This window comes from Neomonachus schauinslandi, chromosome 13, assembly GCF_002201575.2.
Source record: "Neomonachus schauinslandi chromosome 13, ASM220157v2, whole genome shotgun sequence".
NCBI classification, from domain to species: domain Eukaryota; kingdom Metazoa; phylum Chordata; class Mammalia; order Carnivora; family Phocidae; genus Neomonachus; species Neomonachus schauinslandi.
Window position 1 is genome coordinate 33,765,955 of NC_058415.1, and position 17,044 is coordinate 33,782,998.

A 17,044-nucleotide genomic window follows, 5' to 3' on the forward strand; every position below is an offset into this window, starting at 1 on the left:
ACTAATCATAGCACAATACCACAATAATAGCACCTTAAGTGATTCAACTCCCATTAGAAAGCCTGCAAGACAACAGAAGCATCAGTGAGCGTCAACCATGGGCAGTGAGTAAGGGCAAGCTGGTGAGGACAAAACAAAGTCAGCTATCCCTTAACCTTGGTTAAGCTGTTTCAGCTTGTAACTCTAATCAAGGCTGTCGAAGAATTTATTAAGCATGAGGATTACACATTCCCTCTGTCTTGTATTCCTTAGGATGGGAAACAAAGTAGAAGAGGAACAGCCAAAAACAAACAGATGAAGGGGAGGAAAGAAAAAGACAATCGCCCACTAAATAATAGAGGTTCCTGGGCCAGGAGTCACCATGGCAAATCCTACCTTGGAGCCTCCAATGGTTCAAACGAGGCTGCCAATCATGTGTCTTACTTGCCCACAAATAACACCCTTGGAGTGGAAATCCCAGCTGTATACATTTACTCTCCTACCAGTGCTTCATTTTTTCTGAAAATTTTCTTCCCTCCATGTGGTTGCCCAAACCAATTCATGTGCTTACTGGCATGTTATGAAACATGGAAACAATTAGAGACCACATTCTAGGGCACAAGGGAATGACTCGCTACAGAATCAATGAACTATGCAGAACTTGAGAGGATTTGGCAAAAAAGATGGAAATTGTAGAATAAGACCCACTAACAGTATCTCATGTCACACAGCACATTCTACAATTCTTTAAATTGATCTGTGTGTTTTCAGGCAGCAATCGTACTTTACTTTCGAAGTCTCTAGTTTATAGCCTTATATTTTGTTTTGTTTCTTTATTTGTCCAAATGAGACTCAGAAAATATTCAATGTACACATTCTCTCTTCAGGTTTTGATAGCTGAATTCACACACTATGTAAACAGTCTTCTCAGTTAAGTTTGGAATTCTTGTAAGGCCACATTTGAGGGGGAGTGTTTGAAATCAAAGAACTTAAATTTCCAAAAGACCAATTTGAGTCCTAAGTCATCACACTTGGAAGGGCTTCTTTAGCAAAGGAAATGCTAAGAATGGTCAGCTTTTAACAAAAGGCTAGTGAAACTTCTAATACATGCTAATGAACCCAAGAGCCTTTTGTGTGAGTGAGCTGTTCTAACTTGGCAAAGGTTTAAGCACTGCTGCTTTATCATCCAAAGGCCTGAGTGAGAGGCAAAGCACAAAGCTAGAAAACACAGGACATAGGTACTAAGGGGGCAATTCCCTAGCACCGTCAAGTAAGTAAGAGAATGGGGAGGGGTAATGCAAAACTGAATCAAAAGTAAACGTGGTATCAAGAATATATTATCTTTAGTGACAATTATTACTACATGTAATTCATGTTCATATTACTATTTTCATATTCTATTTCTGCAAGATATGGTTGCAGTGGAAGCTGCAGTCAGAATGTCCTTGTGATCAATGTGCAGACTGATTAACAATTCCCTGCATCAGTGTCTCGATTCTGGAGATTCTGTCCTGGGGAAGGCAAGTGCAAAAGAAGCCCATGTTGTGAGCTCTGTTTGGTCACAGTACATGGGTGTTAGACTGGGAACAGTGGGCAAAATTCATCATGAGCAGTGACTCTATGAGGCTGGTCAGGGTTCACTGTCAGCCACAGAGAAACCAACGCATTGCATTTGGGAACAAAAACTGAATTATTTGAGAGCAGCTTTAGGGGAAACTGAGGTTGTACTGGTACATCCTCCCAGCTCTCTGTCTCAACCAAACCCTAACAGATGAGATTCCTTACCTTGGTTAATACCCACAATAATCCTATGTAATTTAAAAAGGACAAATGAGACTTTTAGGCATCTCAGTAATGTGTTCACTGTCAAACACCTAGTAAGCACTATAGCTGGGATCTAAACCCAGACATCTGACTGCAAGGCATCTATTTAGGACTGTGTCATATAATTCGCTTCTCTCTGATGGTGGTATCCCCAGGCAGTCTTGTGAAATATCATCTGTCCTCTCTTCCCTTTCCTCTTCTCTCTCCCCCATCACCAAACTGCCAGTCAAAATGTACTCCTGCATACAAGTATTCTGCAGTACACAGTTTACACACACATGCACACACACACACACACACACTTCATTTTTCTATATACCAAGGGGGTGTGTTTGAATATTATTTCAAGAATCTGAGCCTTCTTCCAAATAATGAAATTTCAGGCTTCAGCCCTTGGAGAGGTGATTTCTTTCAACCACCTGGACCACCTCCCCTTATGGGGAAGACTACAAGCAGTCCCTAAATAAAGCCAGACTAGTTCAAACATCTGTTTTGAAACTGAAAATTCACTGAGTCCCCAGATCAGCCCACATAACCCACAGAGTTCCTAAAGTATAAAGCTATATATTTCGGTAACAATTAAGCACTATTTAGAGAAACTCAATCCAAGTTCTTAGTTGTGAATCTAGGAACGCCTTTCCCTTTCTCCCTAGACTTTAGGTGAAAGAGCAGCTGGATAGGGAAAAAGCGAGGTGGGAGGATGTGAGGGAGAAGATGGAAGAGCAGGTGAGATAATTTGGGGGACCAGTGCTTTGCTAGATTTCTCGGTTGCATTTGGTCATCTATTCTCAAGCATTCTCGACTGGGGAACGAAGGGCTTTGGGGCCTTGTGGGTCAGGGCTCATTTGTATGTTCAGATTGATGATGTTGAGACTCCTTAATATTGGCTTATGCAGGTCATCACAAGTTTGGGTACAGACTGAACCACCACGGAATAAAAATCACAAGACAGCATTTTAATTGGCCTCCTTAGGCCATTTAACAACGGAGAAAGCTAACTTGCAAGAGCAAAGAGTAATTAATGAAGGGAGCAAACAGAGGTTCATTTAGTAACTTCAAAATAAGTTCCTCTGTCTGAGGTGGGGAAAAAAAGGTAGCCTGCAACATAAAGATAAACTGTAGGTATTTAAGTCACAATGCCTTCCGCCAAGAACTGCTCATTACCATCAGATGTTGTGATGGCAGTGGGGCCAGTTAGAACTAACTTTATTATTAGAAGCAATTAGGGAGAAAAGGGGCAGAATTTCATTGCGTTATTTCAAAACAAGTTTCTGTGCACGGTTTAATGAAGGCCTGCAGTGTCAAGATAAAATGTGTGCTTTACTGAAAACAGCTTTTGCAAATGGCTGCTTGTTACCAGCGGTCTCTCCAGGCAGAGCAGTCTGGGTAGGTTGGATTTACATGCACGCTGTAATAGAATAGTTCAGCTGTCTCAGCTTCACAGAAGTGTTAACAGGCAATATGGCCTGATTGTTAAGCACATGTGTTCTGGGGCCAGACTGTCTGTCTTCAAATCCTCACTCTGACCTTGAGAGCAGAATGACCTTGAGTGACCTCTGGAATGTTCTAGGCTTCGTTGATTCATATGTAAACTGGAGATCATAGTAGTGTTTATCTCACAGGATTGTTGTGAAATATCAATGTGTCTAATATGTGTTAGATGCTGCATTATGAAGAGTTATATCCCAGAAACAGATGGGTGGAAGGTTATTTTTACAGGACTTGGTATATGGGGGTTACCCTGAGTACAGATCAATAATGGATCCATTTACATATTTTTAATGGGGTTTTCATGTAAAGAATGACAATGACATTTGTCTTCACAGTCATACAGGTTTCATCTAAATTCTTTTCAGACAGTATTTCAGTATTTCTATATAATCACATGTTATAAAGAGGTTTGATTGCTTTTTGGGTTTGCTGAACCAGTTGTGTACCATATCCTTTACTTCCACCTTCAAAGTAATGGCTGGGACTTTTTATATTTTCCTGAGTCTGAGCTTTCCCCTTATGAATTCCCTGCACAGCCTTCAACTCTTCCCTCATCTACATACCTGGGCTAAAAGAAACTGCCATGTATCGAGCTTAGGAGACCATTTAAAAAACTCAACTGTCCCACAAAAAATGGGGAGTTGGGCTTTGGCTTCCTTCTAAATATCTTTTTGAGACTACTGTGACCACAGTAAAAGAGACCTCTCACCAGTGGTTTCAAACTCTGCCCGAATGTCCTACTCTTCAGTGAGAGTGTGTGCTGCCTTCAATGATTTTTCAGAGACTCCTTCATTAAATTCTCAAGGTTAAAGACTGATTTTCATCAGATGGCTACAATATTTGCATATTCACTTGGGAATATGGCACACTGCTTACCCATTATGTTTTAGTTTTGCAAATCAATAACATTTAACTAATGTGCCATGCACCATAATTTTGGACCCATATGATGAATAAAACCCCCTTCTTAGACCTTAACAAGCAATGACTCTGTGATTAAAATCTATTCACTTTGGAGAAGGCTAAAGTAGCAAAATGTCCTCTACACATTTATATGTTTTCTCAGCTGTGTATTAACCCACATCATTTTGCTGGCTGCATTAACTTAATTTATGGTAATCTGAATAATTTATATAAGAGCCTCTTTCACAGAATTTTAGATCTTACCCTGCAGATTATGAGAAAGAAAAAGTTAAAAATACTGACAAGTATATATTGGTGGGATTCTCCCCCAAATTCTGTGTGTTCTTGTTCAATGTGAGTTTTTGAAAGAGGTTCAAGCTAATATTTATTTTCTCTAACCAAACTGTCTACTTTTTTGAGTATATATATATATACATATATGTGTATGTATATATATATATTTATATAATTTTTTTTTTTGGCAATCACATTGTAATGAGAGAATTTCCTTCTTGAAAGACTCAGTGTTAAATAATGGTTTTATCAGAGTTGTTGATGCCCACTCACAATTTGTTCCTGTTGGAAAGTCAAAGCTTAAGGAAAGGGTAGATTCCGAAAAGAATAAAATATGCAGCATAGGGACTACCTGAGGAAAGGTCTGAAGAGGGAGAAGGTAGATATTCTTACCCTGGATCGTTCTTCTAGTTTTGTCATCATGACAACCGTTGCACTCCGTTGCTCCCATATCATTCTCCAAAAGTCCCCAAATGTTTCAGGGAGAGATCCCTGTGTTGCAATATAGGCGTTTTGTTTCCTATAGCCATCTATGTAGTTGGCATTCACATAGTCACTTCCTGGGATGCCTGTAAAACAAGAAGTGTTATTCCATGAGGTGAACCTATCACAAGAGGAAATAGCCTGGGATCTGGCCTGAGGGCAATGTTATATTATTGTTCCACAGTATGCTAGAGGAATCGCAATATATTAAATTTTGGGTCTTAAGCATTAAAGAAATAGGTGTTCCAGGTGTTGGATCTCTTTAATATGACAAGGTAGATACAAAAGAAAGAAAAATATAACTGATTATCCATAGGGTGCTACTTTTCTCACACCCTATTTTCTCCACTGCATCAGTAAAATACAGCACGCAAAGGAGGACAGAAATTTATCTGGTCACATTCCTCACTCATGCTATTCCAGTTGCCAGACAAAAATGAAATAAAATAATGCCTGAATCTGAAAACGCAGTGTAGGGTGGAGCGTGTGTAACGGTGAGAAATTCTTCACAAATTTAGCTAATAGGGAACTCATTTGTAAACTCATTTAATCCTTACAACAACTCTATGAAATATATCCTGTCAGGATCTTCCTTTAACAAAGGAGAAAACTGAGGTGCATCGAGATGAAAGCACTTGCTCTAACTGGTGGAGTCTGGTTTAATGATAGTCAGTCTGTCTGCTATGTCTGTCTTAGACTCTGCAGAGATTGCTTCTTGTTTAAACCTCACAGTACTGTTGTACCACATGTTCCTTCCCTTGGATTATCGTGATGGCCTCTTATTTGCTTATCCCACTCTACTTTTGACCTTTGCAGTCTGCTCTTCATCTAGCATGAGAGCAATTTCTAAAAAAATATTTCAGACTTTGTAACTTCTTTCCTTCAAACCCAACAATGGGTTTCCCTTTTACTTCCAATAAAATCCAAACTCTCAACAATACTTACAAAGCTCCACACTTTTCCAAACACATCTCATTCTATTCACCTCCCTGCCTTCTAAACTCTAGACACTGGTCCAGCTTCCATTGGTAGAAAACACTGCTCTCCTACCTCAGTGCCATCCCACACCTTAGAACACACTCTGTGTCTCCTTCCCATTGTAAAACGCTCAGCCTATATCTCAGAAAGCCTGCCCTTGATACTCCTGGACCTCAGAATTCCCTTGACTTTATGTTACTTATTACACATTGTAATTATATACTTGTTAACACAGTTATCGCCTGCTTTGACCTCTAGACCAGGTGTCTGTTATTAACCCTTGCTATCTCTAGGGACAAAGAGAAATTTGCCCCAGTTTTGACATCTAGTAAGTAGCAGAGCTTGAACTTGATGCTGATATTCTGATTGAAAGTCTAATTCAGCGTGACACCTTTAAGAGGAATATAGATAAATTTGAGCTTCTTCCAAGGAGAGTGACCAGAGTGGTTAAGAAAATCAAAGCTGTTCTGTATGAGAAAGGAATACATAGTACAGCTTGGCAGAGGAAAATGTAAGGGTTTGGGATGAGAGCTGCCTGTGAGGATCTGAAGAGAGGTTTAGGTTAACTCTGTTGGGATCCAAATTTTTCCATTCTGAATGATGTAACTACAGAGAGAAGAATTTCATCTCCAATTTAATAAAGCATTTTCAAATTGTCAGAATCAAAAAGGGAATAGATTTCCTTGGGATGTAATGAGTTGCCTACCCCTGGAGGGGAACAAGCACTTTACATGGATACTGGCAAGATATGAGAGGTAGCACTAGAACCTGTACATGGCCCCTTCTTGCCCTGGGAAAATATGAGTCCTGGGGCTATGAGAAAAAAAAGAGAATATTTTCTTTATAATGGAACATATGTTCCCAAGCTAAAATTGTTATATTTCACTGATTGCCACTTGCAATTACTTTGACTGCTTTTCTGATTCCAGTTGTAAAACTGATCCTTTCAAAAAAATAATGAAAGTCAGATGGGAACTACTGGGCTCCAAGATGAACACATGGATATGGAATACCACCAGCATTAGTGAAAAGCTTTTTGAGTAAAAACTGAAATGCATGGTTGGTTGTAACATTATTCATCTATTATAGCTACTCAAGAAGCAGTTGGGGTTCTGGCAGCTCTTTGTTGATAAAGATTCTATTCCTCCAGACACCAAATTACTGTAGATTCAAAAGAGAGTTTAAATAAAGTCCTCAGGTTATGGCCATTGGGAAGCACACACAACCTCATGTCCACAGGATTTGGTTCTGAGCCAACAATGAACCTATTTTATAATACAGGAAAAGCCCACTTTAGAAATTTTAACAGTTAACAACATTAAAGAATTGATAAAAAAAAAAAAAAAAGGGTTCTGGCTAAAGGCATCCATCAGCTACCAATATACAGAAAAGCTTTTCCAAGCAAGTTGAAAATAGAGAAATCTGAGTTAATGACTCAGAAAAGGCATCAGCAAGGCATTGTGCCTCTTCCTCCTTATCAAGGATAACAACTATATCTGAATAATGTGTCAGAGGACAGAGGAGATGGACAGGAGACTCACATCTAAAGGAAGGGAATCAGCCCAGCTCAACATTCTTATGTAAATTTTAATCATTGGTTACATAATGAATTGTTTTTTGACATACTGCTTAAGTTTGAATAATAAATTATTATTTTTTAGTGGGGGTAGGGGGGTGGGATGCTACTTAATAATGCTTGCACTTCCCAGGGATAAAAATACAAAACATCTGCCTGAAAAATACTAGGCACTTGGGATCTGTACTGTATCACCAAATGCTTTAAGAATTTGATATTTTGAAAAGAAAGTTAAAAGGAAAAATTCAATACCTAGTAGAGTTAATTATTAGGCTAATGTTTACATCTTGAAAATATTGCTGAGGCTCCTTTTCTATTTTGACACTCATCTGTAAGGAGGTAGTGCCTGGAATGAACGCCTCCTTCCAGGAAATCCCTTAATATACTCTGGCCAAAAGGCATTCCAAGTAAGTCTTCTCCCATACAACCTTTACAAGATGGGGATGTGAGAGATGACTATGTTCTATAGAAGCTCTAAGATCTAATGTATCTGTATTTCATACAACCCAAACAACAAGCTGTGTAGAAAGATGAATGAGAAAAGATTTTAGGAAGGGTGGTGCTTTGCCCTTTTAAAAACATTAGCCCCAGATTGAAAACTAAAGTTGAACAGAAGTGTGTTTCAAGTAGATGAGATCTCAGTTTTCAGTGTGACATATTTAGAAAAATTTTTTAGCCAATCTTGTGAGAAAAACAACATGGTGGCTTTCCAAGTGTTTTGGTGCCATGAAAGGTTTCTTCCGTAGCTTGTGACTGCAATGTTCTGCTGGGAGGCTGAATCTACAAAATCCTTTCACTTTTTTGGGGGTGACCTTCTCCAAGTAATGCATACTTGTTTATTTAATTTATAATCCCCTGCCTTATCCAGAAGATGATTTGCATCTGCTAATGCAACACTAATCAGAGTGCACTACTAATCCAAGAGAAGTGTGTGAGAATTAATTGAATTCCTCTGGGGCTATGATGGATGGAAATCTAACTTAACATGCAGTACTGAAAGAATATAGAATTACTATAAATTAGCTGATTGCTTTTAATTTTTGGAGTCAAGGAGACCTTTGTCCAATACTATGATAATAATGGTGTTTGTTGCTTTTTTTTTTTTTTTTTTTTGGTGGGTGTTGCTTATTAAAACAATGGAAGCATAAGAAAGATATCTGCCTTTAGCTCATCATAAGCAAATACCTTAGGTCTGGCCCTGCTGTAGGAACTCTTTCTTGGAGTCAGTTGGTCTTAATGTCTTTGTTCAAGAACAGCTTACTACCTTTATAAAAGTAAATTTCATGATTTCCCATGTATTATTTCATGTGTACTCTCCACTTACCAATAGTCATGTAAACAGGTCCAAGACCCATAATTATCATTCTAATATTATAAGTGAGAAAAATGAGGCTAGATCTTGAATTCATATTATACCTATATGCCCCTTTCCCGTGTTATAGTGTGTTTCATCAGGCAATGAACTATTCTTTCTTGTGGTGCATACAGATATTACTTACATGCTTTATACCGGATTTTGTGTTTGGGTCAAAGAAAACTTGGAGCTATAATTGTGATGAGGTGAATGGTTGGCAGAGCTGTGCTTCTGTGTCCTGCAGGCATAGCAAGACACAGCAACAGCTATTCACACAGAATTAGGACAGTTTTAGGCTCTCATTTCATTTGCTGGGAATTGCTGGTTATAACTTTCAGTGGAAAGTAAGTCTAGGCATGGATTTTGGGCTCTGCTGTTCTTTTATTTTTTTGCAAAGCTTTGGAAATGTATCATGAATTCAACATGCAAGGGCAATGCCATTTTTCTTCACCTAAGCATAGGATTAATGGAACAGGCTTCATGACATTGGTCCCACATGTGTTTGAATATTAACAGAAGGAGAGAAATCCTTGGAAAGATGAAGCTACTCTGAAAGAATGTTCATGATGAATAAATAATTCATGCTGAAGAATGCTTTAAAACCTTGAAAGCATGTTGAACTGCGAAAGAATATACTATCTGAGCTGTTTTGTCCTGACTAGATTAAAATAATTTTTTTTCCTGTTAACTTGAGGAGGACTAATTGGGTCATATGGGTCTATTAAAACAAAGCAAAAAACAAGGGACGCCTCAGTGGCTCAGTTGGTTAAGCATCCAACTCTTGATTTCAACTCAGGCTGTGATTTCAGGGGTGTGAGATTGAGCCCTAGGTCGGGCTCTGTGCTGGCCATGGAACCTGCTTAAGATTCTCTCTCTTTCTCTCTGCCCCCCTTAAAAAAACAAAACAAAACAAAACAAAAACCCAAACAAACAAACAAAAAACCCAACTTGCCTTGGTCTCAATTTTTCCGGTCAGGAGATAATTTGATTTGAAAATATTTCTCTTGTTGAGGGGTGTTCATAATTATAAAAGAATTATTTTATTAATGTGAAATTAAGTAATTATAATGGGTATATGAGTACTTCTGTATCACTCCATTCTGTAGGAAAAGTCACAATGTGCCTTTTAAAGTCTTGAAACAATACTAAGCACTTGCTAAAAATTGAGAGAAATTGGCCAGGAACCTGGGACTCCTTCCTATCTAGGGCTGCTGGTAGTTTGCTCTTTGACATTTGGGGAGTTGTTCAACTTGTCCAGACCTCTGATTGCTTATCTGCTAAACAAAGTATGTTGGACAAATTGATTCCCTCAAGTCCTTTTGAGTTCTAAAATAAGATGTCTCTCTGTGGTATTCTTAACCTTCTTGGATTCAGAAATCTCTGTGAAGTTATTTTAAGATAGAGGCTTTTTGTCTCTCAGATTACACAGGAACAGGCTCTGATGCTCTTTCAAGCTGATTCCTATTGCTTCTACCTCTTATGTGCAGAGATGAGATTTTTTTGGTGTGACTGATACTTCAAATCTTGATTAGAATGTGGTGGAGTAAAAAGCAACAAATTCTAAAACAAGGCATGGGACTAGACTGGTAGGTGGTCTATTCATGGAAAGAAGCTGGCCCTGGATTGTGGAGGTGAGAATGAAGAAGAGGCAGCATTTCAGGGAAGGCAGAATCCCTTCCCTAATCTAGTGGACATATTGCTGCTGTACCACAGAGCTGGAGATGGATCTTCAGCTGAGTGGCTGACTCTGTCTTGACTCACAGCATGGTACCAAAACCCAGGTACTCTTATTTCTTTTCAATACAAGTCCTTAGTGAAGTCTGTGTCCAAAAAAAAAAAAAAATGCTTTCTGGTCAACCAGTTTATTTATAGAAGTACTCAAGACCCAATGGAGCACAAAAGCTACCTTTTACTTAGTAAACAATGTCTCCTCCAATTCAATACACACACACACACACACACACACACATCCACATCCACACACCATCCCTAACAACAATGAATTGATTAAGACCCAGATTACAGTTTTTACAACCCACAATGCAGAAAAAAATGTTAACTTTATTGCTGACACTGGCAAAACTAGAGGAGAGAAAATAGAAAAACGAAATCCAATAGTAATTTATAGTAAATTTATTTAATTCCAAATGACACAGACCTCGTTTTGCCTTCACTTGTACCATGACAGCCACCCACAGCCACATCAGAACTAGCAAAATGAAGGATTCTGTTGGCAACACAGCAGAGAAAAGCAAAAGCTTCTTGCAAAAGTACAGGGTATTATCTGACTTGGCGTCCCCAGAGGTACCACACATTAGCAAACTGCCTTCCATGTTTCCATGGTACAGAGGACAATTATTTTACAAGCATGCCTTGTTCTGTGGGCTCATCATGACAATGAGTTAATGGGGGAATGGGTAATTTTCAGAGAGTTTGTGAAGCCAGGCTCTGTCCTCTCAAGGTTCTGAGTCCTCTTCCCCTTGGTTTTCTATTCCTCAGCACTGCTGATGCTGAAGAGGCTGCGTTATAAGAGTAGTTGCAGAGGAGGATGTGGGTGATTGAACTGTCATTGAATGCATTTCAAGGTTAGCTATACATGTTGGGAATTATCAGCACCTGTGATGGAGGGGACTCATTTCTGGTTAGGGAACACTCTGCTTTGGAATGAAGCAAAGCTTGGGCCAGTACAGCATCACAGAGTTTTGGTCTACTATGCCTATATTAATAAGGATGACATTATTATAGGGCTTTATTCAACAGTGAGCTAGTCTGAATCAAAGACGGAATATGGTGAAAGGAGTTCTGTCTGTAGGAAACTCGCAGAGCCCCAGTCTCCTCACAGATCCTAAAATATGAGCAGCATTTTCAATGTTCTAACCCAACACCCCTATGAGAATTTAATGAGTGAATGCATTTGAAACTTCTAAAATACCAGTGGATATCAGTTATTGTTATGGTCAGTGTAATAAACAGTAATGAAATAGACTACTCATTCCTAAATACTCTACTGATGAAAAGTTATTCCACATCTGGAAGGCCCCTTTCCATTTTTTATTTAAAAAATGGAGAGGACAAAAATAATTATTTTATGACTTCCCAGCGATATACAACCTGTGATTATATTTTAACAACAGAGCCACAACACAGATGATGTAGGTTTCTCTACAGCCTGAGCAATGAAGTGTAGATTCATTAGCATAACCTTCAGAGCTGTACCATAAAAATGAAAAAAAAAATTCCCAGTAACTAAAGACAATGGAGATAAAAATAAACTCATGGACTTTTTGATTTACTTTTTGATTGGCTTCCTGGAAACAGAGTAAAGAAAACCAACACAGCTAGCCATCCCTCAATTTTTTTTTTTCTCTTTTCCAGATAAGAAGCACCGCAAGTACAGGCTGAGGTAGGACCTGGGGAATAACTGATCTCCACACCACTTGCTTGGCTACATGCAAGAGGAAGATGTCATTTAAATAGCTGTAATTAGTCTTTAGGCAGGCTGTGAGCACCTTGTGAATTTTCAAGTTTCCAAAGGCTAAGTCCTCTCTAGCTCTCTATTTAAGACAAATTAAGCTATAAAAATTTGACTGTGCCCTGCTCCTCAAAAAGAAATACTTTCATTTAAAAAGTAAGATAAAAAGACCACCTGAAATAAGAGGATTAAACTTTGTCATGCCTGTAAACAATTAACTTGAAAAGTGAACTGGAAATGTTAAAAAAACAAAACTGCTAAATCAATGATTGATGTTCAGAGCAATGTGAAGAAAATAAACTCAACCAATAGTTGGAAGAGATTTAGACATGTTTTAGTTTTTTTCTTAGATGGGGCAAAGAGTCTAAAAAAATTCCTTCACTAATTTAAATAGAATATCAAGAGCAAAATAAAACAAACACCAGGTGCCCACAAATTAGTCATTAGAGTTTGAGGGAGGGAGAGACTGAGAAAGTACAAGAACCAAGAGGAAGGAAAAAGAATTATATTTATGGAACTGGTGTGAGAAATAACACATGGCAGCTATTAAAGGGATTTGTTGCTGGGGAAAATAATTTAAATTCTTTGATGTTAGAGTTACATATAAAACATTTATATTTACAATAATATAATTCACATTTTATTAGAAAATGTTAGGGAGATTGTATTAACTTATTTCCCTGTGTTTTTGTTAGTTTTGTTTTTACTTATTGAAAAAATATCAGGTGATTCTAGAAAAAAAAAAACAGTTAACTCACAGCATGGGAATGATGTGAATGGAAGACTACATTATCACGTGCCGACAGCTGTGTGAAACGAATCAGTAGCCACTGAACAGTGCAGTAGAGAAGCTAAGGAGCTACTTAAATGGGAAGCACTGGTGTGGTGGTGAAAGCTGAATTAACAATATAGGGGAATACCAGTAGTTTCTTCTCTTTACTTTAAAAAAAAAATATGAATTATCTTAGGGGCATTGATTTCCTATGAGTCACTTTCTCATTTGAAAGGTGCTAAATTGCCCATCTCACAAATGATCGAGTTGTTGTAACATCATCTGTATTATTTACAGTTGGATTTTTTTGAATTGCTCCTATTATGCAAATCAAACAGATGATAGATTTTGTATTTCCATTTAAAAGAACATATTCTCCCCCTGTTGAAATTTGTAATGCTATTATGGGTCTGGTTTCCATTTATCAAGCACCAATATATTTTTTTCTTCACAGAGTGAAGAAACTATATGCAACTTTCTCATTTGGATATTATTAATTTTTCCATAGATCATATACAAAAGAAATCCATCTGAGGACAAAAGGACATATTAATAGTAATAACAGAATTCATAACAGCACTGACAATTTTCATAGTTTCCAATATTTATTAGGCATTTTCTTTGTGCCATTCTCCCAACAACTTTATATGTATTAATTCATTAAATTGTCCTAATCATTCTAGGAGGTAGGTACTATTATTAATCCTATGGCACAGATGAGGAAACTGAGGCATAAACTCTTCAGAAGCAAGAAGAGCCTAGGATGATTTAATAGAAAAGAAGTTCTTGAGAAGTGTATGGGCCCTTGCAAGGAGGTATCCATTAAAGAGAAAAAGTGAATACATATATTTATGTTTTGAAACCTTAAGTATATTCCCCCAAAACCAGAAAAAAAAAAAAAAACTGTATTTCACTAAGCTTCTCTTATTAGATTAACAAGCACTAGTGTTACAGAATGCATATGACATGATGTCGGTTATTCTGTGTCATTTTTTTTTTTATTTATTAAGAGAGACAGAGAGCACAAGTGTGGGATGGGGAGGGGGCAGAGGGAGAGAGCAAATCTCAAACAGACTCCCTGCTGAGTGCAGAGTTGGACTCTGGGCTCAATCTCACAACCCTGAGATCATGACCTGCCAAAATCAAGAATCGGATGCTTAACCAACTGAGCCAGCCAGGCACTCCTATTTGTCATTTGTAACTCTTTCATAGATAAAACCATTTAAATTTGGCTTGGTAGAAGACACACACACAGGCTAATAGTTCTATTTGGTGTAAACTCTCTAGCTTAAATGTGGGGTTTTTTGTTTGTTTCTTTGTTTCAGAAGAATGAATCTTTTAATGCCCAAGATTTAATATTTATCTAATAAATATTGCTCAGTATCTATTGATTTCTAGATTTAGAATCAACTTTCAGAATTTTAGGAAGAGCAGGAAGGGTCTTAATGCATTCTCATTCGGCTCTCAAACAGAACAAAACACACTAAGTCAGGGGTTTCTAAATTGATGAATAGGCTTACAAAAGGCTTCTGTGTCCTTAAACTCTCTGAAATTGGTGTACAAATAAATTGGGTAAGTGCCTTTTGTTTTCAAGTAGGGTTTAAAATGCTCATCAGGTTCTAAAAAGGATCTAGCTTCCCCAAAGGGTTAACTGTACTAAGTGACATGCGGAAGATCACAGAACAGTTTAACTTAGAATTTAGTTTTCAGTCTTCTGTCTTCTTATTCAGTGTTCTTCCTAATAGAACTTTAAAAATCATATTAAACAAACAAAAAAATCCACCTGAAAGCATTTATATGTCATTTATTCTTTGTAAAACTTCACTTTGACTAGAGTCTAAGAGCACAATTGAAGACTTCTAGTTCTCAGATTTCCAACATGAGTGTTTGAAAATGTATATTTCAAAATTCCTAGACAGTCTTCCCAGCCAAAAAGCCATCATTTTTGATTTAGGCATGACATATATAGGAGCAGTCATTATGTCTTCTAAAGCTGCTGTAGTTCTGAGTGGCCAGTTTGAGAGAAGAGCAGTCCTGAGTCCTACTGACTCATATGAGAACTTTGGCTCTGTCACCAACTACTAGCTACTAATTATAAACAAGCTACTTGATTTTTATTTTTATTTATTTTTATTTTTTTTATTCTTATGTTAATCCCCATACATTACATCATTAGTTTTAGATGAAGTGTTCCATGATTCATTGTTTGTGCATAACACCCAGTGCTCCATGCAGAATGTGCCCTCCTCAATACCCACCACCAGGCTAACCCATCCTCCCACCCCCCTCCCCTCTAGAACCCTGTTTGTTTTTCAGAGTCCATCGTCTCTCACGGTTCGTCTACCCCTCCGATTTCCCCCACTTCATTCTTCCCCTCCTGCTACCTTCTTCTTCTTTTTTTTTTCTTAACATATATTGCATTATTTGTTTCAGAGGTACAGATCTGAGATTCAACAGTCTTGCACAATTCACAGCGCTTACCAGAGCACATACCCTCCCCAGTGTCTAACACCCAGTCACCCCATCCATCCCACCCCACCCCCCAATCCAGCAGCCCTCAGTTTGTTTCCTACAATTAAGAATTCCTCATATCAGTGAGATCATATGATACATGCAGAAGAATGAAACTGGACCATTTCCTTACACCACACACAAAAATAGACTCCAAATGGTTGAAAGACCTCAATGTGAGACAGGAGTCCATCAAAATCCTAAAGGAGAACACAGGCAGCAACCTCTTTGACCTCAGCCACAGCAACTTCTTCCTAGAAACATCGCCAAAGGCAAGGGAGGCAAGGGCAAAAATGAACTATTGGGACTTCATCAAGATAAAAAGCTTTTGCAAAGCAAAGGAAACAGTCAACAAAACCAAAAGACAACGGACAGAATGGGAGAAGATATTTGCAAATGACATATCAGATAAAGGGCTAGTATCCAAAATCTATAAAGAACTCATCAAACTCAACACCCAAAGAACAAAGAATCCAATCAAGAAATGGGCAGAAGACATGAACAGACATTTTTCCAAAGAAGACATCCAAATGGCCAACAGACACATGAAAAAGTGCTCAGTATCACTCGGCATCAGGGAAATCCAAATCAAAACCTCAATGAGATACCATCTCACACCAGTCAGAATGGCTCAAATTAACAAGTCAGGAAAGGACAGATGTTGGCGGGGATGCGGAGAAAGGGGAACCCTCCTACACTGTTGTTGGGAATGCAAGCTGGTGCAGCCACTCTGGAAAACTGTATGGAGGTTCCTCAAAAAGTTGAAAATAGAGCTACCATATGATCCAGCAATTGCACTACTGGGTATTTACCCCAAAGATACAAAAGTAGGGATCCGAAGGGGTACGTGCACCCCGATGTTTATAGCAGCAATGTCCACAATAGCCAAACTGTGGAAAGAGCCAAGCTACTTGATTTTTAAAAGTTTAACAATTTGGGGGCACCTGGGTGGCTCAGATGGTTAAGGGTCTGCCTTCAGCTCAGGTCATGATGCCAGGGTCCTGAGATCGAGCCCCATGTTGGGCTCCAGCTCAGCGGAGAGTCTGCTTCTTCTTCTGCCTCTGTCTCTCTCCCCTGCTTATGCTCTCTCTGTCTGTCTGTCTCTCAAATGAATAAATAAAATCCTTAAAAAAAGTTTAACAGTTTCTTCATCTATAAAATTGACAATAACAACTAGCTTTTGAGGTTGTTCTGAACATTATAGATAAAATCTATCCATGATTTCATACATGATATAAAATCTATGACATGTTGCCCAACACACCATAGGTACCCAGATAATGATATCTATTCTAAGTTCTTGTCTTTATTGTTGACATAAAAAGTAGGGTTTTAAATTTTGTTTTATATTTAGTCCTGGCCAACAATTTTTTTTAAAGCTTTTATTTATTTGAGAGAGAGACAAAG

General features: G+C 38.2%; 1 protein-coding gene across 1 annotated transcript in view; it reads right to left on the reverse strand.

Annotated features, from left to right (window-relative positions):
- The window catches only part of PTPRD (protein tyrosine phosphatase receptor type D), a 325,556-nt gene that overhangs the window by 60,720 nt on the left and 247,792 nt on the right, over positions 1–17,044 (reverse strand). Inside the window, exon 28 of the mRNA XM_044920761.1 lies at positions 4,885–5,060. Within this exon, the coding sequence (XP_044776696.1) occupies positions 4,885–5,060 (176 nt within the window). The remainder of the gene's footprint in view (positions 1–4,884; positions 5,061–17,044) is intronic.